General features: G+C 36.9%; 1 protein-coding gene across 7 annotated transcripts in view; it reads left to right on the plus strand.

Moving 5' to 3' along the window:
- Window positions 1–21,884, plus strand: part of ITSN1 (intersectin 1) — a 327,970-nt gene that overhangs the window by 206,798 nt on the left and 99,288 nt on the right. For all 7 annotated transcript variants that reach the window (XM_069074954.1, XM_069074950.1, XM_069074953.1 and 4 more), the window contains 3 exons: window positions 9,464–9,630; window positions 13,365–13,410; window positions 15,681–15,802. In XM_069074954.1, the coding sequence (XP_068931055.1) occupies window positions 9,464–9,630; window positions 13,365–13,410; window positions 15,681–15,802 (335 nt within the window). The remainder of the gene's footprint in view (window positions 1–9,463; window positions 9,631–13,364; window positions 13,411–15,680; window positions 15,803–21,884) is intronic.

Below are 21,884 nucleotides of genomic sequence, written 5' to 3' on the forward strand. Positions count from 1 at the left end.
ACAAGATTCAGGAGCCACCATACTTAAAGGAGTGGAGAACTTGGAATGTAATATTCCAAAAATCAAAAGATATATATAAAATCTTGATTTTTGGAATATTACATTCCAAGTTATATATAAAGGCTTACAACCAATAATAACTTACGTAGCCAAAATGAGTATAATCCTATGGGGGGAAAATCTTTAATGAAATAGAGGACTTTTAAGCATTCCTGATGAAAAGACCAGAGCTGAGTAGAAACTTTTAAATACCAATGAAAGATACAAGAAAAATATGAAAAGGACAGTATGGTTCAACAATCAAAAAGATCTAAACAAGGATGGACTGTCTATATTCTCATGGAAGGGAGTGATATGAGTCCACTCAAAACCTTAGGGGTCATAAAGAGAATCTAATAAGGGAGAGGACCAGGGAATGGTTTTGCCATATCTTAATGATTTTAAGGGAAGGAAGGGGGAAAGGAAACTAAAGAAAAAAAGTGGAAGCATGAGGGAAGTTATATTATATAATTAGCATGTACAAATATGAGACTATACAAAAAAAGAAGAAAGGAGTGAAAGAAATAGGTAACACTGGAACTTCACTTTCATCTGAACTAGTCAAAGGAGTATAGAGTACATACATAAATATACACAAAATTGGGTGCAGAAATACATTTCTCAACATGGGAATAGTAGGGAATGGAGAAGGGCTGAGGAGAAGTTAAGAAGATTAGATTTAGGAAGGGGAAGTAATAAGCAAAACAAAGTTTAAGCCCAGAGGGTAGATTGCAAAGAGCGGTTGAAAAAGAAAGGAAAGAATTGATGATTGGGTTTTGGATGAAGTAAAGAAAGGAGAGGCAGGAAAGCAAAAGCAGATTGCATAAAGCATAGAACACTAGTACTGAACACATTCATTCTCACCATCCTCTTCTTTGTAAGGATAGGGAGTGAAGCAAAGAAAGGACAAAGTGTAAGAGAATAAGTGGTCCACTATTACCCCTCTTATTCAATCTGGTCCTAGAAATGTTAGCAGTAGCAATTAGAGAAGAAAAAGAAATCAAATTAGGCAAAGAAGATACCAAGCTGTCACTCTTTGCAGATGATATGATGATATACTTAGAGAATCCTAGAGAATCAACTAAAAAACTACTTGAGACAAGAAATAAATTTGGCAAAGTTGCAGGATATAAAATAAACCCACACAAATCCTCAGCATTCCTATATATTTCCAATGAAATTCAACAGCAAAAGATAGAAAGAGAAATCCCGTTTCAAGTTATTACTGTAGATAGTATAAAATATTTGGGAATCTACCTGCCAAAACAAACCCAAGACCTATATGAACACAACTACAAAACACTTTTCACACAAATAAAGTCAGATCTAACTAATTGGAAAAAATATCAATTGCTCGTGGCTGGGTCGAGCTAATATAACAAAAACGACAATTTTACCTGAATTATATATTTAGTGCCATACCAATTAATTTACCAAAAAAACTACTTTATAGAGCTAGAAAAAATAGTAACAAAATCCATTTGGAAGAATAAATGGTCCAGAATATCAAAGGAATTAATGAAAAGAAATGCTAGGGAAGGTGGACTAGCTATACCAGATTTCAATCTGAATTATAAATCAGCTGTCATCAAAACTACTTGGTACTGGCTGAGGAATAGAGGAGTGGATCAATGGAATAGATTAGGCACATGAGATTCAGAAGTCAATGACTATAGTAATCTATTGTTTGATAAACCTCAAGACCCTGGTTTTTGGGATAAGAACTCACTATTTGACAAAAACTGCTGGGAAAACTGGAATACAGTATGGCAGAAACTGGGCATAGACCATTATCTAACACCATATACCAAATTCAAGTCTAAATGGGTGCATGATCTAGGTATAAAAGTTGATACTGTAAGCAGTCTTGGAAAACAAGGAATAGTTTACCTGTCAGACTTGTGGAGAGGGAAAGACTTTTTGACTAAACAAGAATTAGAGAACATTATAAAATGTAAAATAGATAATTTTGACTACATGAAATTGAAAAGCTTCTGTACTAACAAAGCCAATGTAATCAAGATTAAGAGGGAGGTGGGAAATTGGGAAAGAATCTTTACAACCTATGTCTCTGACAAAGGACTCATTTCTAAAATATACAGAGAATTGGGTCAAATTTTATAAGAATACAAGTCATTCCCCAATTGATAAATGGTCAAAGGACATGAACAGGCAATTTTCAGAGAAAGAAATGAAAGATATCTATAAGTACATGAAGAAATGTTCTAAATCACTATTGATTAGAGAAATGCAAATCAAAACAACTCTGAGGTACCACATCTCACCAGTCAGATTGGCTAAGATGACAAAACAGGAAAATGACAAATGCTGGAGAAGATGTGGGCAAATTGGAACACTAATGCATTGCTGGTGGAGTTGTGAACTGATCTAGCCTTTCTGGAGAGCAATCTGGAATTATGCCCAAAGGGCTATAAATACTTTCATATCCTTTGACCCAGCAATACCACTCCTAGGGTTATATCCCAAAGAAATCATAGAAGTGGGAGGAAGACCCATATGTACAAAAATGTTTATAGCAGCTCTTTTTGTGGTGGCAAAGAATTGGAAATTAAGGGAGTGCCCATCAATTGGGGAATGGCTGAACAAGTTGTGGTATATGCATGTTATGGGATACTATTGTGCTATAAGAAACGAGGAGCAGACAGTCTTCATATTTACCTGGAGAGGCTTATACAAACTGATGCTGAGTGAGAAGAGTAGAACCAGGAGAAATTTATACACAATTACAGATACAACATATGTGTGATGACCAACTTTGATAGAGTGGACTCTTCTTAGCAATGCAGTGATATAAGTCAATCCCAAAAGACTCATGATGGAGAGAAATATGTGCATCCAGAGAAAGAACTAGAAAGAACTGAGTTTATATCCAGGTGGAAGCAAAATACCTGATCTTTTTCCTTCTCTTGTTTGGTTTTATGTCTTCTTTACCATTTTTCATTCCACCTGATATAATCCGTCTTTATAACCTGACTAATGTATAATGTGTAAGTATTTACAGATCCTATACTTGACTATATGCTGCCATGGGGGGAAGGGGAGGGAGGGGGACAATGTGAAACTCAAGGAATTGTGGAATTGAATCCTGTAAACTAAAAGCAAACAAATAAATTAATTAAAAAATTATAAAAAAGAGAGAATAAGAGGGAGGGAAATATACAATTAATGATTGTGGTAATGATAACTATAACTATGAATGAGAGAAACCCATAAAATAGAAGAGCTTAGAAAAATGAAGGAGCAAGTAAAATAAATTTTTTTGTTTTATTTTCTTTTGTTTATAAAAGCAATTGGGGTTAAGTAACTTGCTCAAGGCTACAGGGCCAGTTATTTTATGTGGGTGCCAAGTACCTGAGGCTGGAACCAATCCTGGGGTCTCCCGACGCCAGGTCTGGCGCTCTTAGTCACTGTGCCATCTGGCCACCCCAAAATATGTTGTTTATAAAAAACACATTTGAAATACTAAGATTCACACAGAGATAAAATAAAGGGTTATAGAAAAGCTATTATACTTTAACTGAAGAGAAAAAGAAGGGTAGCAATAATAATCTCAGAGAAGGCAACAGCAAAAATATTCTTGATTAAAAGAGACTAACAAGGGAAATCACATTATGCTTAAAAGTACTGTAGATAATGGATTAATTTCAATATTTAAGATATATGCACCAAATGGCATAGCATCTAACTACTTAATGGAAAAGTTAAATATGTTATAGGGAGAAATAAACAGTAAAAAAAATATAGTCAAAGACTTCTTTCAGACCTAGACAAATCTAGCCAAAAAATAAACAATAATGAAGTTAAGAAACTGAATGGAATTTTTGAAAAGCTATATATTAGGGGTGGCTAGGTGGCACAGTGAATAGACCACCGGCCCTGGAGTCAGGAGGACCTGAGTTCAAATGTGGCCTCAGACACTTAACACTTAGTAGCTGTGGGACGTTGGGCAAATCATTTAACCCCAATTACCCTGCCTTCCCCCCTCCAAAAAGTGAAAAAAAAAAAAAGAAAGAAAAGCTATATATGATAGACCTCTATTTATTATTGAATGGGAATTATAAGAAGGTTAGGAAAGCTAAAAGCTAGAATTACAGTGTCTGTTAGACAGGTGGACCTCAAGTCAAGAACACTTTAAATATGACCTTATGTAGTTACTAGCTGTGTGACCCTAGGCAAGTCACTCAATCTGTCTGCCTGTTTCTTCCACTGTAAAATGGGGATGATATAAGCATCTATCTCTCAGGATTGTTATGAGGATCAAGTGAGATTTGTAAAAGTATTTAGCACACTGCCTTGCACATAATAAGTTCTCAATAAATGCTTATTCCTTTCTCTGCCACCCATTAACCAATGCTTGCGATAAATACTAAGGACAACAAAAAGAGATGTTTTAGCTATATCAAAAGCAGGAGCAAATTAAAAGAAGAGATGTGACCACTATTCAGGGTGTATAGTATGAGGATAATTAACAGCGAAAGGTAGAACTTTCCAATTCTTGTTTTGGTTCTGTTTCCACTTGTAAGCCTAGAACAAAAAAGTAGCCAACAGGGAATTGGACATCAAGATAAGTAGAGAGATAGTAAGAAAATCTCTCTCAATGAGTTCAAGCCACCTGTACTATGCAAACTACATCCTAGGGGGTGGGAGTGGGCATGGGGAGGGAGATGGAAGGCCTGACAGCTGTGATTGATGAGCCACTGTGAGTAACTCTTTAAAAATCATAGAAAATGGCAATAATTATCCCAGCCCCAGAGAACAAAGTATCCTGGTTTTTATTAAAGAGAAGATGATGGAATCTGCTTTACAAAACTCTAGAACACATTTCTTTTTTTGAAGGGGAAAATATATTTTAAAAAAATTTTTGAAGTATCTCTTAAGGATTTTTATTCAGAATTTATTTATTGTTAGTTTTCAACATTCATTTCTACAAGATTTTGGTTCCAAATTTTCTCTCCCCTACTCCCCTCCCCAAGACAGCAAACATACTGATTACCCCTTCCCGCAGTCTCCCCTCTCATATATGCCCCTATCCCTCCTCTTTTCCCCTTCCCCCTTTCTTTATTGTAGGGCATGATGGATTTCTATATCCCATTGTCTGTATATCTTATTTCCTGGTTGTATGTAACAATGATTTTTTTAAGATTTTTTTTGAGTTCCAGATTTCTAGAACACATTATTAAAAGAATGGTTTGTGAATATTTGGAAAGAAAAGTGATAGTTGATATAATCAGTGTGGCTTATCACCAACAGGGATTGCCTGACTAACCTCAATTCCCTTTTTGACAAGATTCCAAGACTAGGTAGATCCTTAAAAAGCTAAAGGTTTGGTGTATCTAGATTTCAGCCCAGCCTTTGTCTGTGCCCTCTTGGTGGGAGGTCTCTAATGGGCCCCAAGCCCATGGTTCTGTTTTATTTAATGGTTTTGTTAATCAATCCATTGTTCTGTTTTATTTAATGGTTTTATCAATCAGTCTATTGACAAGCATTTATTATTATGTGCTAGGTACTGTATTAAGCATTTTGGGTGCAAAGATATAAATGAAAGTCCTTGCCCCCAAAGCATTTATTTCCTAATGTAGGAGGCAATATGTCCACCTGTGAGTATAAGTAGAATACATACAAAACAAATATAATGTAGATTTGGAAGAGGGTGTGCTCATAGCTCGAAGCAATGGGAAAGGCTTCAAAGTGGCCCTTGAAGTTTTGAAGAACCAAATCTTAAAGAAAAGTAAGGGTTCCTAGAGGCAGACAGCACATTCCTGTCTGGAAGACAGTCAATACAAAGGTCCAGAGATGGAAATTGGGTGTCATGGATACAAGGTCAAGCAGGCCAGTATGGCTGGACCTTGGAATGTGAGAATGGGGTTTAATTGTCAAACATAAGTTTTTATTAGATCCATGAATCATCCAGTGACTTGGATCAAGGCATAGAAGACAAATGAAGTTTATTCATCAGGAAGAAAACAGTGGTGAGAGGAAGAGCATGTCTGCCCTTTTAAGTATTTGAAGAATCTGTGGAAGAGGTATTAGACTTGTCTCTGAGGTGTTTCTGGCAGTGCTGGCCCATGTTGCTTTACACAACTTCACTGCAGCCTTGGTACTGAACACGGGATAGGTGCACTTTGCACTTTGTACCATGTGTTCGGTCTTACCCACACAGTGCCAACAAATGCTGCCAAAACTAGAAAAGGGGTCAAGAGAGAAAGAAGATTAAGAAGCCCTGAGCTAGTTAGTGTTTGAGGTCTATTAGCTCAATGGCAACTTGGAGAAAGTTAGCAAATGGGATGCCTCGGGGATCTTTGGCCCTGTGGTTTGTTTTTTTTTTAGCATCTTTATCTAACTGACTTGGTTGAAGGCACAAAGAGCATTCTTCTCAGCTCTCTAGGTGATCCAAAGCTGGGAGGGATAGCTACCACATTAGACAACAGTCAAGATCCAAAAATATTGCCTGGCTAAAACGATGGCCTTCTTTATCAAATAAGATGAAATTTAATGAAGATTCATGGAAATTACTACCCCTGGGTTAAAAAAAACTTACAAATAGAAACAGAGAGGCATGGTGAAGCATCATTTTTTTCCTACAAAGCATCTGAGGGCTTCAGGGGACTGACTACAAGTTCAAGATGCATCAACAATATAATAGGGACAGCTAGGTGGTACAATGAATAGAGCACTGGCCCTGGAGTCAGGAAGATCTGAGTTCAAATCCATTCTCAGATACTTGACACTAATTGTGTGACCTTGGGCAAGTTGCTTAACCCCAACTGCCCTGCCTTTCCCCTCTAAAACAAAAAAACAATATGATAAAGAATGGTGGTATCCTATGTGCATCAAAAGACTCATGACCAGAGTGAAGGAGGTGGTTTTACTCATGCTTAGACCATATCTGAAGAGTCATATTCTGTTGTGGGCGTCACATTTTAGGAAGGACACACACAGGGAAGCAACCAAGATAGTAAAAAAAAAAAAAAAACTAGACACTGTGGCATAAGTATCAATTTTTAAAACTCTTGATTGTAGTTGTCTTCAAAATTCTGGGGAGCAGTCATATAGATGATGGTTTAGCTTTATTCTGCCTAGCCTTGGTTTCAGAAACAAATTTAGGCTTTACTTTTAGCACCAACTTTCTAATAGAACTATACAGAAGGAAAGAGCCCCCTCCAAAGGAGACTATGACTATGACTAGAGTTTTTCAGGTAAAGACTGACAGACCATGTGTTGAGAATTTTGGATAGATGTGGTAATAAGGATTTTAGGTCAGATATGTATTAGATAGTCTCTGAGATTTCTTCTAACACTGAGATTCTTTGATTTTTGAGATTTTCAAATAATGCAGGTCATTAGAAGATGAAATTTCAAGTGGGGTGGAGAGAAGTAAGGATGAGTTTGGACAGGAAATGTGTGTGTGTGTGTGTGTGTGTGTGTTTACAATATTGTGAAAAGGCCACTTTGGAATTTTACAGTTTCAAGTAATGAAAATATAAACAGGATTGTTTAGGTTTTCTGTTTTATCATCTCTCAGAATATTCACTTAGGCATTAGCCACAATGATTTTTGCTTTTTTTTTTTTTCCACAAAATTTTCCATGATGTTTCTGAAATTAATTAGGATACTCCTTAAAATTCATGATAAGCTGTTTGCTTTTTAATGCTAAGTGTGGGTCTGCACATGCCTGGAATATTTCAGATAAAGCAACAATGCCTTAACATATTTCCACTCTCCTTTGTTTCTCATGTAGCATGATTTAAGTTCAACCAAAGTTCAAGTTTCTGTAGTTTCTCAAACATTTTTGAAAGTAGCTTCAAAATTTTAGATTCTCCTTCCTTAGGGAATTATGATTGCCAACAATCCTTGGTAGCATGCATTTTTTTAAAAAAGAGGGAATTATAATGAAATGAAAGGTCAGAATTGGAGGGATTGAAAGAAAAGGAATCCTTTGAGTTAAAAAAAGATTTAACTCACTGGAAAGTTTCCAACTTAGATTTGCTCTGCACTTGAAAGTGTATTTCTAAAATAATTATGTGTGGGTAGGTTGGATACTAAGTGGCAGGGGAGTCTCCTATTTCTCCTAGAACACTTCTGGCTGAACAATTACCCTTACCAACATTCATTGCTGATCCCAAACATGTGAAATTGTCTGTTTTTCAGAGCAAAGTATTTTTGGGAAGCAATCCCATCTGCCTCTGCTTCTAAGATATATTGGCTTTATGACCCTGGGCAAGTCTCATAACCTTTTAATGTATTAGGAAGCTCTTAAGATAATAGGTTGTACCAGGAGAGCATTGTATACAGTAACTGCAATATTGTATGATAGTCAACTATAAATGACTTAGCTATTCTCAGCAATACAGTGAGCCAAGACAGTTCTGGAGAACTTATGATGAAAAATGCTATCCATCTCCTGAGAAAGAACTGATGGAGTCTGAATGTAGATCGAAGCATACTATTTCTTTACTTTCTTTATTTTTCTTGGATTTTTTATCTGCTTTCTTTCATAATATGACTAATGTGGAAATGTGGTGTGCTTGACTGCATATAGATTACTTGCCTTTTCAATGAGGGGAGAAAGGAAGGAGGGAGAAAGAGAATTTGGAACTCAGTTTTTAAAAATGAATATTAAAAATTGTTTTTACATGTAGTTGGGGGGGAAATAGAATATTAAATTTTTAAAAATCTGTTACAAAAAAAGATTGTAGGTTTTAGAGGAGGCTCTATCTTGCATTGGTAGAGGGAATTACATCATTTGGGAGTGTTCCCTGTGCCAGTGGAATCACAGACCCACCCTAGCTCACCTATTCTTTACTGAATCTTCTGGTCATGCATCATAGATTCAAAGAAGACACTTCGATGTGGCTAGAACCTCTCTAAGAAGTACCCTAGTAGCTGCTAGGTTGAGCTTTGGGATTTTTGCTGGTTTCTTTTTATTTGATACCATGACTTCAGGCATATAAGTACCTAATAAGCACTTTTTACACTTGGCTTCTATCCAACGAAACGACGAAAACATTCTTTAGTAATAAATTCCATTGTGCCCACATCTCAGAAAGAAATACTTGTGGTTGTTATGAACAACAATTTTACTTTAACCCAGTGATGCTTTAGATAGAATTTTCTTTTCCATTGTCCAAGTTGTATAATTCCCTAAATAAGAAATTAATTGAAAGCTGTAAGTTGAAATTACATTGATCATTTTTATAATATGTTCTTGTTCTTTCTTTCTAGTGTAGGTTTAATGTCTAGTGTGACCTTTTCCCATTTGTGTGTTATATTGCCTTATTATATAATATATGCCTTATTGATTACAGAAGGCCATCTTATTAGCATCAAAGGCCCAGTTGTTAAGGAATATATATTTCTAGGATTTCTCAAAAGTTAAACTCTATGTCATCGTTTTTCCCACCAGAATATATTGCCATGTACACTTATGAGAGTTCTGAACAAGGCGATTTAACCTTTCAGCAAGGAGATGTGATTTTGGTTACGAAGAAAGATGGTGATTGGTGGACAGGAACAGTGGCTGACAAATCTGGAGTCTTCCCTTCTAACTATGTGAGGCTTAAAGACTCAGAGGTAAATCATTATTAACTTGCTCTTCAGACACTTTCCATTCTTCCAGTGTCAGTCACTTTTAGAATTTGAAGGTGGAATCAGTTATATGAAATCTTTTTCAAGAGTGTTACTAAGTTTTAGAGCAAGAAAATGAAGATAGTGCTACATAGTTGTTTGAGCTTATTACTGGTATATTATTGATTTCTTGATTCCCTTAAAGGTTTTAGCAATAGGGCAAAATACAAAGTCTGAATACGGCCATCCTTTACATACAAAGAGGAAAGCTAGATGGTATAGTAGATAGAATTGCAGGCCTGGAGTTAGGAACTCACCTTCCTGAGTTCAAATCCAGCCCGTGACCCTAGGCAAGTCACTTAACCCTGTTTGCCTCATTTCCCTCCTCTGTAAAATGAGCTAGAGAAATGACAAACCACTCCAGTATCTCTGTCAAGAAAATCCCAGATGGAATCACAAAGAGAACATGACCAAGGTGACTCAACAATAATGACAATACATGCAAAAATGATGTTCATTTTTCTTCATGATATGGAGTACATGAAGACAAATTGTAATAACACCTAATATGTCCTATTATAAAGCATTACACATGAATGTTTTCATCTTCCTAATGATTTTTTCAATGCCCTGAATATTTGCCTCTCATTATTTTAACAATAGAGACTGGAGATGGCAAACTCAAATAGAAACTGAGAACCATTGCATCATAAAACCACACCCAAAAGGCACATATCTGCCTTATCTATCATTGTGGGTTTTTTTTTTCAATTTTAAATGTTTCTTAATTACATTTTAATCTGGTTCCACAGTACTTGGGAATATTGTGGGTTGCATATTTGACATCTCTGATGTACCCCTGTTTAAAGATTGCTCAAACTAAATAAATAGAAATAATACAGAAATAAAAAATTAAAAGAAAATAGAAATAAGCAAAATAAAATTGTTTAAATTTGTTTAAATCTGTCAGGTTGTACAGGGCAGCTAGGTGGCACAGTGAATAAAGCACCAGCCCTGGAGTCAGAGGACCTGAGCTTCTGGCCTCAGACACTTAACACTTACTAGCTATGTGACCTTGGGCGAGTCACTTAACGCCAATTGCCTTGCCCTCTCCCCTTCCCCCCCAAAAAAACCTGTCAGTGTGTGGAAGGTCTCTCACTGATCACAAAAGGGAGGTGTAAAATGTATGACTCTATATACATTTTAATTATACATCCTCCTTCATAATCTACTAAATTGACTTAAATGCTGTTTGTTTTTTGTTTTCAAAATAGAAAGCATCTTTTCAGTAAGTATGAATTTGCTTATTAAAGTAATCCACGACCTATAAACAGAATACTCAGGAGTTTCCTTTCCACTGACCACCATTTCCATCCTGCATTCCATTACAGTTGTCTAACCTTGCCCTCTTGCCTCCTGTTTTCTCAGCCAAAGGAAGAGGTCTTTAGACACATTTGGAAAACCAAAGCCATCTGTGACACTGCACAGGTGGAGAAGAATATCTTGATCTTCCCTGAGCCCATAGTGAGTTTGAAAACAAGCCAGGGAAAGGTTCTAGATGTATTTCTATATCTATTCCTCTGTAGCACTTCTTTTAAAAAATTTTTTTTCTTTGTATATTTCTGTGACAGCTCAGCTCCCTTCTAACATTTAAGTGTAGGAACTATTTAACAGAAATATTGTAATGACAATCAATCAAATAAGCATTATTAAGGACCTACTATATGTTAGTTTACTCCCCCCACATTCCAAAGGATTAATGACAATTTGCCATTCACCTCTGGAGAGAGAACTGCTGAACTCTGAGTGTAGATAGAACTTTTTTTTACTTAATTTTTCTTGATTTATTATTGTTAATATTATTATTATTATTGCAACATGGCTAATATGGAAATATGTTTTGCATGACTTCTTGTCAGTGGGTGGGTGAAGGGCTAGAAGGAGGGTAAAAATTTGGAACTGAAAAAAAAAAAAGCTGGTACGGAAATGACAAGGGGAATTCAGCTCTTCCTCAGGCAGAGGAGTTAGATTCAATAAAAATCATATAAATGCTGTTTCAATGAAAAAACACTAGAAACTACATTCTTAAGGATATGAGTGTATAATGGCAAAATCAAGTATCTTTTGCAAGTTTAAAAAGCACAGCTACTGGGGCGGCTAGGTGGCGCAGTGAGTAAAGCACCGGCCCGGAGTCAAGAGAACCTGAGTTCGGTTCTGGCCTTAGTTAGACACTTAACACCCACACAAAAAAACTAGCTGTTGTAACCTTGGGCAAGCTACTTAATCCCAATTGCCCTCCAAAAGGCAAAAAAAAAAAAAAAGCAGAACTACATGTGCAAGGTCAAAATTGGCTCAGAGTTTTACCTTGTGACCTTGTTCTTTCTCCAGGTTGAGGTAAAGTCAGTGAGCAGCAGATAGTCTATTGCAGCTTCTCCAAGATATCGTTTAGGTACTATCAGGACATATAATAATAGCTAGCATATAAAGCACTTTTTCTACATCTGGTTCCCCTGAGTAACATGATACTCTCTACTCACTTGTGGCATTCATGTTCCTACTTAAAGTTCTCCATTCTCTTTTCTCCAATGATCACCTCTTAACTTTACTTGTACTGTGATTGTCCATTGGTATTTTAATTGAATGTGCTACTTGCTTGATGTGGACACATGTAGTTCACAAGATACTTAATGGATTATACCTTAGTTAGAAACTTTTATTCTATTCTAGTTTGAGCTAGCTATTTTCTTTACTTGGAATTTTGCTCCTTGGAGCTTAACTACTTTGTTATATATAAAATCGGGGCTATTGGTATGTATATAATTTGTTTGTTAACAAAATGTTAACAAAGACATAGCAAAAAAAATTAAATTAAATTAAATAAAAAAAAGACATAGCAAATTGTTACACCTGGGGCACTCAATATTTGCTGAAATAATAAATTTTAGTCATATGAATAATGGACGCAAAACACTGAAAGCACAATAAGAAATTTCAGCATTTGCTAAAAAGATACACACTTCATTTCTTTTTCTTTCCCACTTTTTAATCTTAATTGGGTTATCAAAGGACTTCTGAATTACACTTTTTTTCCTTGCTAAATTGAATTTGAGGTATGGTTTCAAGAGTGACAACAGTGCAAAAGAAACTAATTTTTATTAGTGAGCACTAGCTCTTGTCCCCCTCTAGTCCATAGATATCCATAGAATAGAAAAGGAGTTGGACACTGAATCTTTTTTTCCTGTATAGGGGAATAGAATTTGTCTTTGCTCATCTTACAATAACTTGCATTAAAAATGCAGTGTTTAGATTAACAGGGGTGGGAACCCTGTGGCCTCGGGGCCATGTGGCCTGCAGGCCGCAGGTTCCCCTTCCCTGAAATTACTGTAAAATAATAATAATCTCAAAGATAATATATCCACAGCTCAATCTCCAGGGCCAAGGTTTCTTCTCTCACCATATATTTAATAAGTTGAATCCCATCATAACCTCATGGAGTTACAGAATTTATGCTGTGTCTTCTCTGGAACAATGTGTTGAAAATCTGCCAACAATGAGTGGTTCTTCTGGGTTTTCTTTTCTTTTTTTACATTGGTAGAGGGAGTTTCCTCACTATGCCAGTGAAATCATTGACTGAGGTTTACATCCTCACTATGTGCTCCCACCCCTGTGAAAAAAATATTGGGGTGAGGATGATACCTGTGTGAGAGTTTGCGTGAAATTTATCTTTCCTTTTGTTTTAGGCCCCTGGGACTACTGGGAAAGCAGGGAGTTTAGGAAAGAAACCTGGTAAGTTGTAAGTTCTAGTGTTTATTTTGAAATATTTTAAATGTAAATGATAATTGATTCCAGTCATGATAATTAAGGCCAAAAGCTTAGGACAAGAGCAAAGGAAACTTCCTCAGACATTTCCTTATCCATCTCTGTTTTCTAGAGATATATAAGAATTGTTTACATAGTTAAGAAAGATTGGCATTGTGCCAGAAGCATCTCATGAAAAGGGAAAAATGTAAAATGGTAGTAGGTATAAGAGTTGGAACTAATTTAACTCTCCTGTGATAGTAAGGAAATGTATGACTTCAGAATGATGAAAAGGCTATTATGGAACCACCAGATTGCTGGTGCTTGGCAGTTTCACAAACACATGCATTTCTTGGGAGGATGTTGCAGGCCTGATTATGCTCATTCACCAGTTAATACACAGAACAGAAGAGAATGGCAGAGCATAATTGTCATAAGACTGGGTTGTAAATGAGAGCAGGTTCATTTCAGAGGCATCAGGTGATTTCTTTCACAGTCATTGAAGGTGCAAGGTTTCTCTGTCTTTACATGATTTTTAGTTGGTGTGAATCATACTTTTGGAAGCAAAAATATTACAGATAAATTTTTTTTTAATTTTGCTTTTTTGGAGGGAGGAGGGCAGGGCAATTGGGGTTAAGTGACTTGTCCAAGGTCACATGGCTAGTAAGTATTAAGTGTCTGAAGCCACATTTGAACTCAGGTCCTCCTGATTCCAGGGCCGGTGCTCTATTCACTGAGCCACCTAGCCACCCCTACAGATAATTCTTGAGAGAGAACAAGTACACCACTCTACTTAAAGGGCTTTTTACAACACATATATTTGTCTCACCTGACATATTTTGATGTTCTATCGAACAACTATTGGAAGAAAGATTATTTGTTTCCGGGAGAAAGTATTTTCTCTGTGGCCTGCAATTCTTACACGGTAAAGAAAAATAGATAATCAGTTGCTATGGGTTTTCACTTGAGCTCCAGAAATTTGGCCTGGGACATTGAGAGCAAATGAGCTTTGTCCCAATGTTCAGCCCTGCTGAGAATAATTGAATGATTCTAGAGTTTCTCAGTGCTTTTATATTTGATGTTCAGATGAGTTTAAGCTTTCACTTGAAACCCTCCTTGGGTTAGTGAGCTGGGTGTAGCTTGTCTGCATCTTGAGAAAACAAAGGGAGAAGCAAAGTTGGTGGCATATTGCTTCCTGCATTGTGCCAGCTTCATTTAAGAAGGAGAACATTGGAAGCCAAATAGGTCACCGCTTTGGATTTTGTCCATTCTAAATAATTCTTCTAATATAGATGCCTTCCATCAATCTTCCTGGTGAGAGCTTTGAGACTCAGTCTTGCTTACTCTCTAAGCACCAAGCAGAATCATCTGTACTTTTATTCAGTTTTGCAATGGTATGAGCATTTCCATGGGGGCAGCTTGACCTGTAACTGTAAAAAGGAAAATTATGTAAGGTGTGATAATTCCTTCTAAGTTTGAGTAGGGAAGGAGGAAATTCTCTCATTGGCCCAGGGCATTTTTCTGACAGAATTCAGTCCCAAGGGGATGGGGGAATAGACAAGTTTGTTGTGTGTTGCTTCTGGAGTCTCAGAGAATGATTATAGATTTGCCAGTGTTCACTGAAAAGATTTTTTTTTATCCTCTAAACCTGCAATGCCAATAGAGACTGATTTTCAGAACTGTTCTTTAATACTCTTGGAATTTTTCCTTTGAGATTTTAACATTCAGGAGCAGTATAGAACTGTTTCCCTTTTGTACGTGTGTGCTAAATTGATAACTGCACATAAAATGCCTTTTCTAACTTTTGACTGCTTCCCACCTAAAGCCCCTGAAGTCAGAAGATTGTTTATATCTTCACAGACTCCAGATTGATTAGTGGGAAGATGTTTTCCCTGAAGAAGAGGATCATAATGGGAGTAGCAAGGGATACTGAAAATTTAGATTTTAAAATCAGCTTTTAGAAATTCAGTCGGTTTGTAAGAAAAACATAATTTTTCTCTCTTACTAGACTAAAAGAATGAAAAGCTCTCCTTATGTCTCATATAAAATCATAGAATCCTAGGACTATGAGAGGACCTTAGGAAGTAATGTGAATCCCCTATCCAACTAGCATATGAGGGGTAAAGACCAAGGAACTTTTCTAATTGCTTTGATGTTAAACCAACCTAATAAATTAGTTTTTAATGCTAGCTATAGACAAGCCAAAGGTGATGCTAGATTTACTCTAGTGAGTCACTCATTTTTGTTTTGATTTTCAGAAATTGCCCAAGTTATCGCTTCTTATACTGCTACTGGCCCTGAGCAACTTACCCTGGCACCTGGACAACTAATTTTGATCCGAAAGAAGAATCCAGGAGGATGGTGGGAAGGAGAACTTCAAGTTAGTTCCTATATAATTTGTGTAAAACATCATGTTCTAATTCTAATACATAAAATGCCAAAGACAGAACACTACCAAGTGTATGTTCTCCTTCAAATGCCCATACATTTTAAAGATGGAGCTTTTGAGCTCCAAAATGGGAAGCCACCTTTCCATACATTTCAGAGTCAAATTACCCTGTAGTCTGAGCACTTGTATGCTTCTCCCTTCCTAATCCAGGAAGATTCAGGACTGATCCAGGCAGAAATATGCAGTGGGCAAAGTTTGTCTTTGGAGGCACACTCCTATGCATTTCCTTCCTCCTCTTTGTGGTGGGCTGGAAAGATTCCTCGATTTGGAATCCAGACACATTGGATTAAACAGCCTTAGCTCTGCTGCTTTTTAGCTGTGCGAGGTTGGATGGGTCACTTAACTTCTCACTTTAACCTCAGTTTCTTTTTCTTTAAAATGGGGACAGTTCTTCATAGTGCAGCTTTGAAGTAAAATAATGAAAATGAAATAAATTTAATATGAAAAGTAAAACAAATTAAATATGAAAAATTTAAATAATGTATGGGAAGTATTGTATAATCCTTAAAGCACATAGAAATGTTAGCTATCATGAGTGTTATTGCTATTATTACTACTAGTACTTTTTTCCTCTCATGTTCCTCCTAAGGTGTCCTGTTTTGCTGTAAAATGCACACATACACATGTACCCGCAAATACACATACACAATTTCCATCTCTTTTTTCAACGTCACTCCCCAAAACAAGACAAATTCAATTCCAGTACCTATTACTTATAAGGTACTGTGTTGAATGCTGATCAGTACATAAAAGATGACTATGATAAGGTCCCTGCCCTTATGAAAGAAACATCCTGTCTAGAACAATAAAATATGTATAAAAACAACTTTATTACAAAGTAGAGTATGAAAGCATGAAAGAGAGATGCAAATATAGTATAAAGTATTATGAGGAAGACCAGGATGTTAGCTTGCCAGCCTTGTTTGATTAGTGTTCAGATTCTAGTCACATAGTATAGGAAATTACTTTGATGAGATAGACTTAATGGTTACTGAACAAAGTAGGCGATACAGAACAGGTGTCAACCAGCATTACCTCCCATAGTGATTATTGTCACTGTAGCTCCTGAACTATCACCCTAAACATCCCCGGGTCACCCCAGACCTATGATTCCTGATTACTGGAGACCTGGTGGGACCTGTCAGTCCCTGGGAATGTAAAATGGAGCTCCAAGTGATTCAAAACCTCCTTAATAGGGAGAAATTTTTATACTCCAAAGGAAGACTGTATGGAAGAGTACTTATTGGAAACTCATGACACTGACTGGGGACTTTATCAGTGTTTCACATTGTGATATTGAGTATGGCCTTGTGAAATATCCCTGGGGAAATCAGGTCCTGGTCATAGGTGTCATCTGTTTGATCTATCTCTGAAGGGAGGCAGGAGTAGGGGAAGCTGATATCTGGGAGATGGAAACAAGCAAAAAGCAAAACTTAAGAAGTACCTTATCTCTGGGAGTTAGTGATACTGGGGGAGGGTTGAAGGGGATATTATTATTGGCAGCCTAGGATGAAGGAAATGTGCCTTTCACGCCAGTAACTTATGGAATAAATACAGGACTTAAGCATTTTGAATCAACTCACAAGCCAGTAATCTACTGATGTTTTCTGCCATTCACTCCTTTGGTATCTTATACCGGCTTCATCACTCAACAAAGATTTCTTTAACATGTTTGTGCCAGGGAATCTGCTAGGTGCCTGGGAGACATGAATGTCATATCAGAATGAAAATTCCTTGCTCCCCTAACAGAGAGACAACGTGTGTGTGTGTGTGTGTGTGTGTGTGTGTGTGTGTGTGTGTGTGTGTAAGCATTTATAAAATATGTGCAAGGTAAACTTTTATTTGGGGGCAGGGGGATGGCACCAACAGCTGGGATAATTAGGAACAGTTTAACTTATAAATAATGCTGAAAAAATACTTAGCTTAAGGATATATAAAGCTGCATTTTCTGATGAATAGCATTCAGGAGACAACTGGACTAGTTTGGTCATTGTGATCCTGTAGTCTAAGCCAAAAGTGATCCATCATCCCAGTTATGCCTTTGGTAGCTGATCCAAGTGTACAAAGAATTGGGCTTCATGCTTTAGGATTGAGTAATCCCAGTGGAACTAGTATGACACACCCAAAGAAAGGCTGCTCTATCTCTAGCCTGAAGGGTTATAAGAGAAAATTCTGTTAATAAAGAAAACAAGGTGGAGGGTGAAGAAAAAAAAGAAAGATAATTATGGGATTTTTTTGAGTTATTAAAAATTTCAAGAATTTTAGAGTTATTGTTGAGATACATTTCTTCTGTCTTCAGGAGTGTGCCGATGTTTAACACCTGACTAGACACACTTATTAATATTTTCTCCATCACTTTCTTTTAAGTCTAGACAATCAACAGAACAATAAAATAAAACTTGATTTGTAGCATTTACCAATTTCTGAGGTGCACATGTTCACACTGAAATTGTAGCATCTGAGTCAGTTCCAGCTGGCTTCAGCACCCCTTTATGCCTGTCCTCTACTTCTTGCTACCAAGGATTCCCATGGTATGGATGTTTTAGAAATATTCTTTTCTTCTAGATTATTTTTTCCCATTTCAGTCTGGACTTGCAGACTTTTTACTTTCTGTAAACAAATCAGTTAACCACCACAAAGGTTACTATAGAACAGTAGACTTTACTGGGGAAAAGTGAAAGATGGGCTATTTTATGGTGCCATCAATTGCATTCTGCCAGGTTTGGGCCTACAAATTTTAGACTAACCTTGCATTGTTTTATTGGGCCTAGTTTCTTTTGATCCTGAGCAAAGTTTGTTTTCAAAATTGTCAGAAAAGTCCTGTCACTACCACATTTGTGTGTCTGGTCCTCCAGTCCTTCTCCTTTGCTCCTATATGTTGGCCTAGCACTGATTCAGTATTTAGACGTGTTATAAAAGACCATTACTATGGCTTCAGTATGTCTTTCATCAACGTCTCCCTCATTGGTGAAACGTTGATGCCTTAGCATGATCACCATATCACTAATGATTTCTAATGGATCTCATTGGATGCTTATCAGGCATCTAATCTAGTTTGTAATCTCCCAAATCAAAAGAGAATCACAGTCAAATAGTAAGAGGCAGTTCTAGTCCTAGAAGGTCGCACCATACACAGGAAATCCCATTGTTAATGAGTATACATGGCAAGAAATATCAAACTATCTGGGTAAATATTATGCAGTGGTTAATTATCATGTCATTACATCAGTATAATCAAGTATCCAGTGAATCTGTCATTCTGTTAGGACACAATCCACCCTTTGCACCTATCGAACTCTTGCTGCCTCTCTCAAGCTTCCATTTCTTTTCTTCTCTTCCTAAATATCTACTCTTACATCTAATTTATAATCCAATATTCCACATAATCATTATAATCCAATAGCTAACAAAACAAAACATAAGTTGGAAAAATTATCATCAACAAAGTTGATGAGTCATTGTAGCATAGAGAGCTAGCCTGGGAATCAGGAAGATGTCAATGTGGCATAGAGGGCTAGCCTGGGAATCAGGAAGACCTGGGTTCAAATGAAGCCTCTGGATGAGCCATTTAACTTCTCTGAGTTCCAGGTAACTTTTGAGGTAATAAATGCAGAATAGATGTGAGTTTATATTGATTGAGCAGGTTCTTTACTAGGAATTCCTTACATCAGTGAAATCACAGGTCAGGTTTAAAAAAATGCATTCTAGAATATATTAATCTAAAAGCAGATAGAAAAACTGAAATCAAAACTATTTAATCAATAAATGGGATGTTCCAACCATCCACACCCATGGGGTAGGATATATACTTTGCTGTATGTTATCCAAAAAATCCAAGTATTAGCCAGTTTGCATTCACATTTTCTACAAAATGAATCACAAAATTCAGTCTACAATGCAAGCAGTTTGTTCTAGATTAAAAGCTCACCATTTTTTCAATCTTATTGCTGAAGCCAGTTCCAAATACTGTTTATTTCTATGCTTCTGATGCCAGCTATTCTCCATTCCCTGCATTACCCAGAAGTCAATAAATCTCTCTCACCCCCCCCCACACACACACTCACACACACACAGTCTTCAAAGCCACACTTCTGCAACTAAACTTACCTTAAGGGCCATGGACAAGGGAAGGCCACTTTCTTGAACTATCAGTGAGTAAAAGGCTCTAGCAGACCTGAACTATGAAACACCTGCCTACTACTTCTGGTCAAACTAGATTACATTGCTTTTGGTGATATAACCTCCAGCTAGACCCAAGGCTGTCTCTCACTTCTACTTCCAAGGATGATAAAACTTCCTCTTAAAAGATTTGCCATTGAATAAATCAGTTTGGAAAGAGTAGCATCTGTCTGCTACATACAAACAGAAAGCTACCTCTACAATGAGTTCATGTGACTCATTGGGGACTATAGTATTTGTCTGAGAAGAAACTATTCCATTTTATAACAAAAAGTTATCCCTTCCCCCACCTCCCAACACACACCCTGACTCATTTAGGCATCATAGCCATATGGAAGACAGATAGGTAGGGAAGGGACAGGATGTCACTCCTTTTACCCATACTGCTAAGGGGGAGCATTATATTGCCTAATATTAAGAAGGGCCAAAGATACCTTATCACTATATGGTTTTTCTGGCTATATTGGCAGTTCCAGGTAGGTAGGTACCATGTCATTTATCTCTTTTTGTTGACCACAGTGCCTAGTAGTTCTAGGCATATACTAGGTGCTCACTAAATATTTGTGGAATTGAATTGAATTTCAAGAAAGAAGGGATGATATTGGAAAAATATGAATGGAATCAGTGGAAATTTTTAGGCCTAAAGAATTTTGAATTAAACTCAGAGTAATAGACTAGGCATGTCCAAATATACTAACAGAATGTAGTACTTTTATGCAAGGTGTACCTTTCTAACTCCTGTTAATATAGACCTGAGAAACCCAGAGTATAATCATAAGGTGCTAATGTTGTTTATAAAAATACATCCAAACCAAGATTTTAATATGCATGGGTAAAGTGTGAATGCCTCTCTGATTGTTCAACAAGAGAATAGTCTATTGATAGAGCAGATGCACTGGCCACACCTCCCAGGGCTTTAACTAGCAGAGCTCTGGATGAGTTTCAGTATTTTAAGTTGGAGACTACTAAGACATTTGCAAGCCAGAAGCTGCTTGTGGAGAAGACCTTTACAGGAGGAAAGGAATTTCTCTTCTTTCCTCACCCACTGGCCATAGTGCTTTGAAGAAGAGCTACTAGACTAGAAGGAGACACTGTATTCAGTGGGGAGCAGAAGAAATATATGTTCCAGATTGTCAAAGATACATAGTGATAGTCACAAAAGAGAGGAAGAAGTTTCAAAAAAGCATGACCCGTGGCAATAGAGAGATGGAGTATAGAGGGGACCTGAACCTAGGCACCTAATGTTAAAACCCTATGATAAAAGAACTTCTAAACCCAGGTACCAGAGATTGTGATTTACCTTTTTCCCACATTATTCTACACATTTCACTGCCATTATATCCTAAGTTTGAGCCCACTCTTCCCATGGATGCTATGCATATTTGTGGGAGAGTTTATCCTAAGTTTATAAGGGGAATATTTTGTAGTTTTCTTACTACTTCATAAGTATTCAATTCTCTTACTATTTCCTCTTAGTAAATGCCTTTCCTAAGAGGTAATTGTCTACTAACTGTTAAAGGAAAGAATACTTACTAATGGGGGCTCATGAGTTATAGTGTTAAGAATGTAGTCCCATATACTTTCCCCTAGAAACTGAGGTAGCAGCTGCTTTGGATCTTGGGAGCTTAACACTTAACCCCAATTGCCCTCCAAAAAGCAAAAAAAAAAAAAAAAAGGAAGGAAGGAAGAAAGAAAATTGCAAGAATCCCAGAGAGATGCTTATGTACAGAAAGATTTGTGATATATACAGCAAACATGTCATGCATAGGATATTTTTAATGGGCCTGTGATTTCATTGATGTCAACAACTTCTGGTGAGGAAATTTTCTCAACC

This window comes from Petaurus breviceps, unplaced genomic scaffold (genome assembly GCF_028583685.1).
Source record: "Petaurus breviceps papuanus isolate PSGF00001 unplaced genomic scaffold, PetGlider_PUasm1.0 90897, whole genome shotgun sequence".
Lineage (NCBI taxonomy): Eukaryota > Metazoa > Chordata > Mammalia > Diprotodontia > Petauridae > Petaurus > Petaurus breviceps.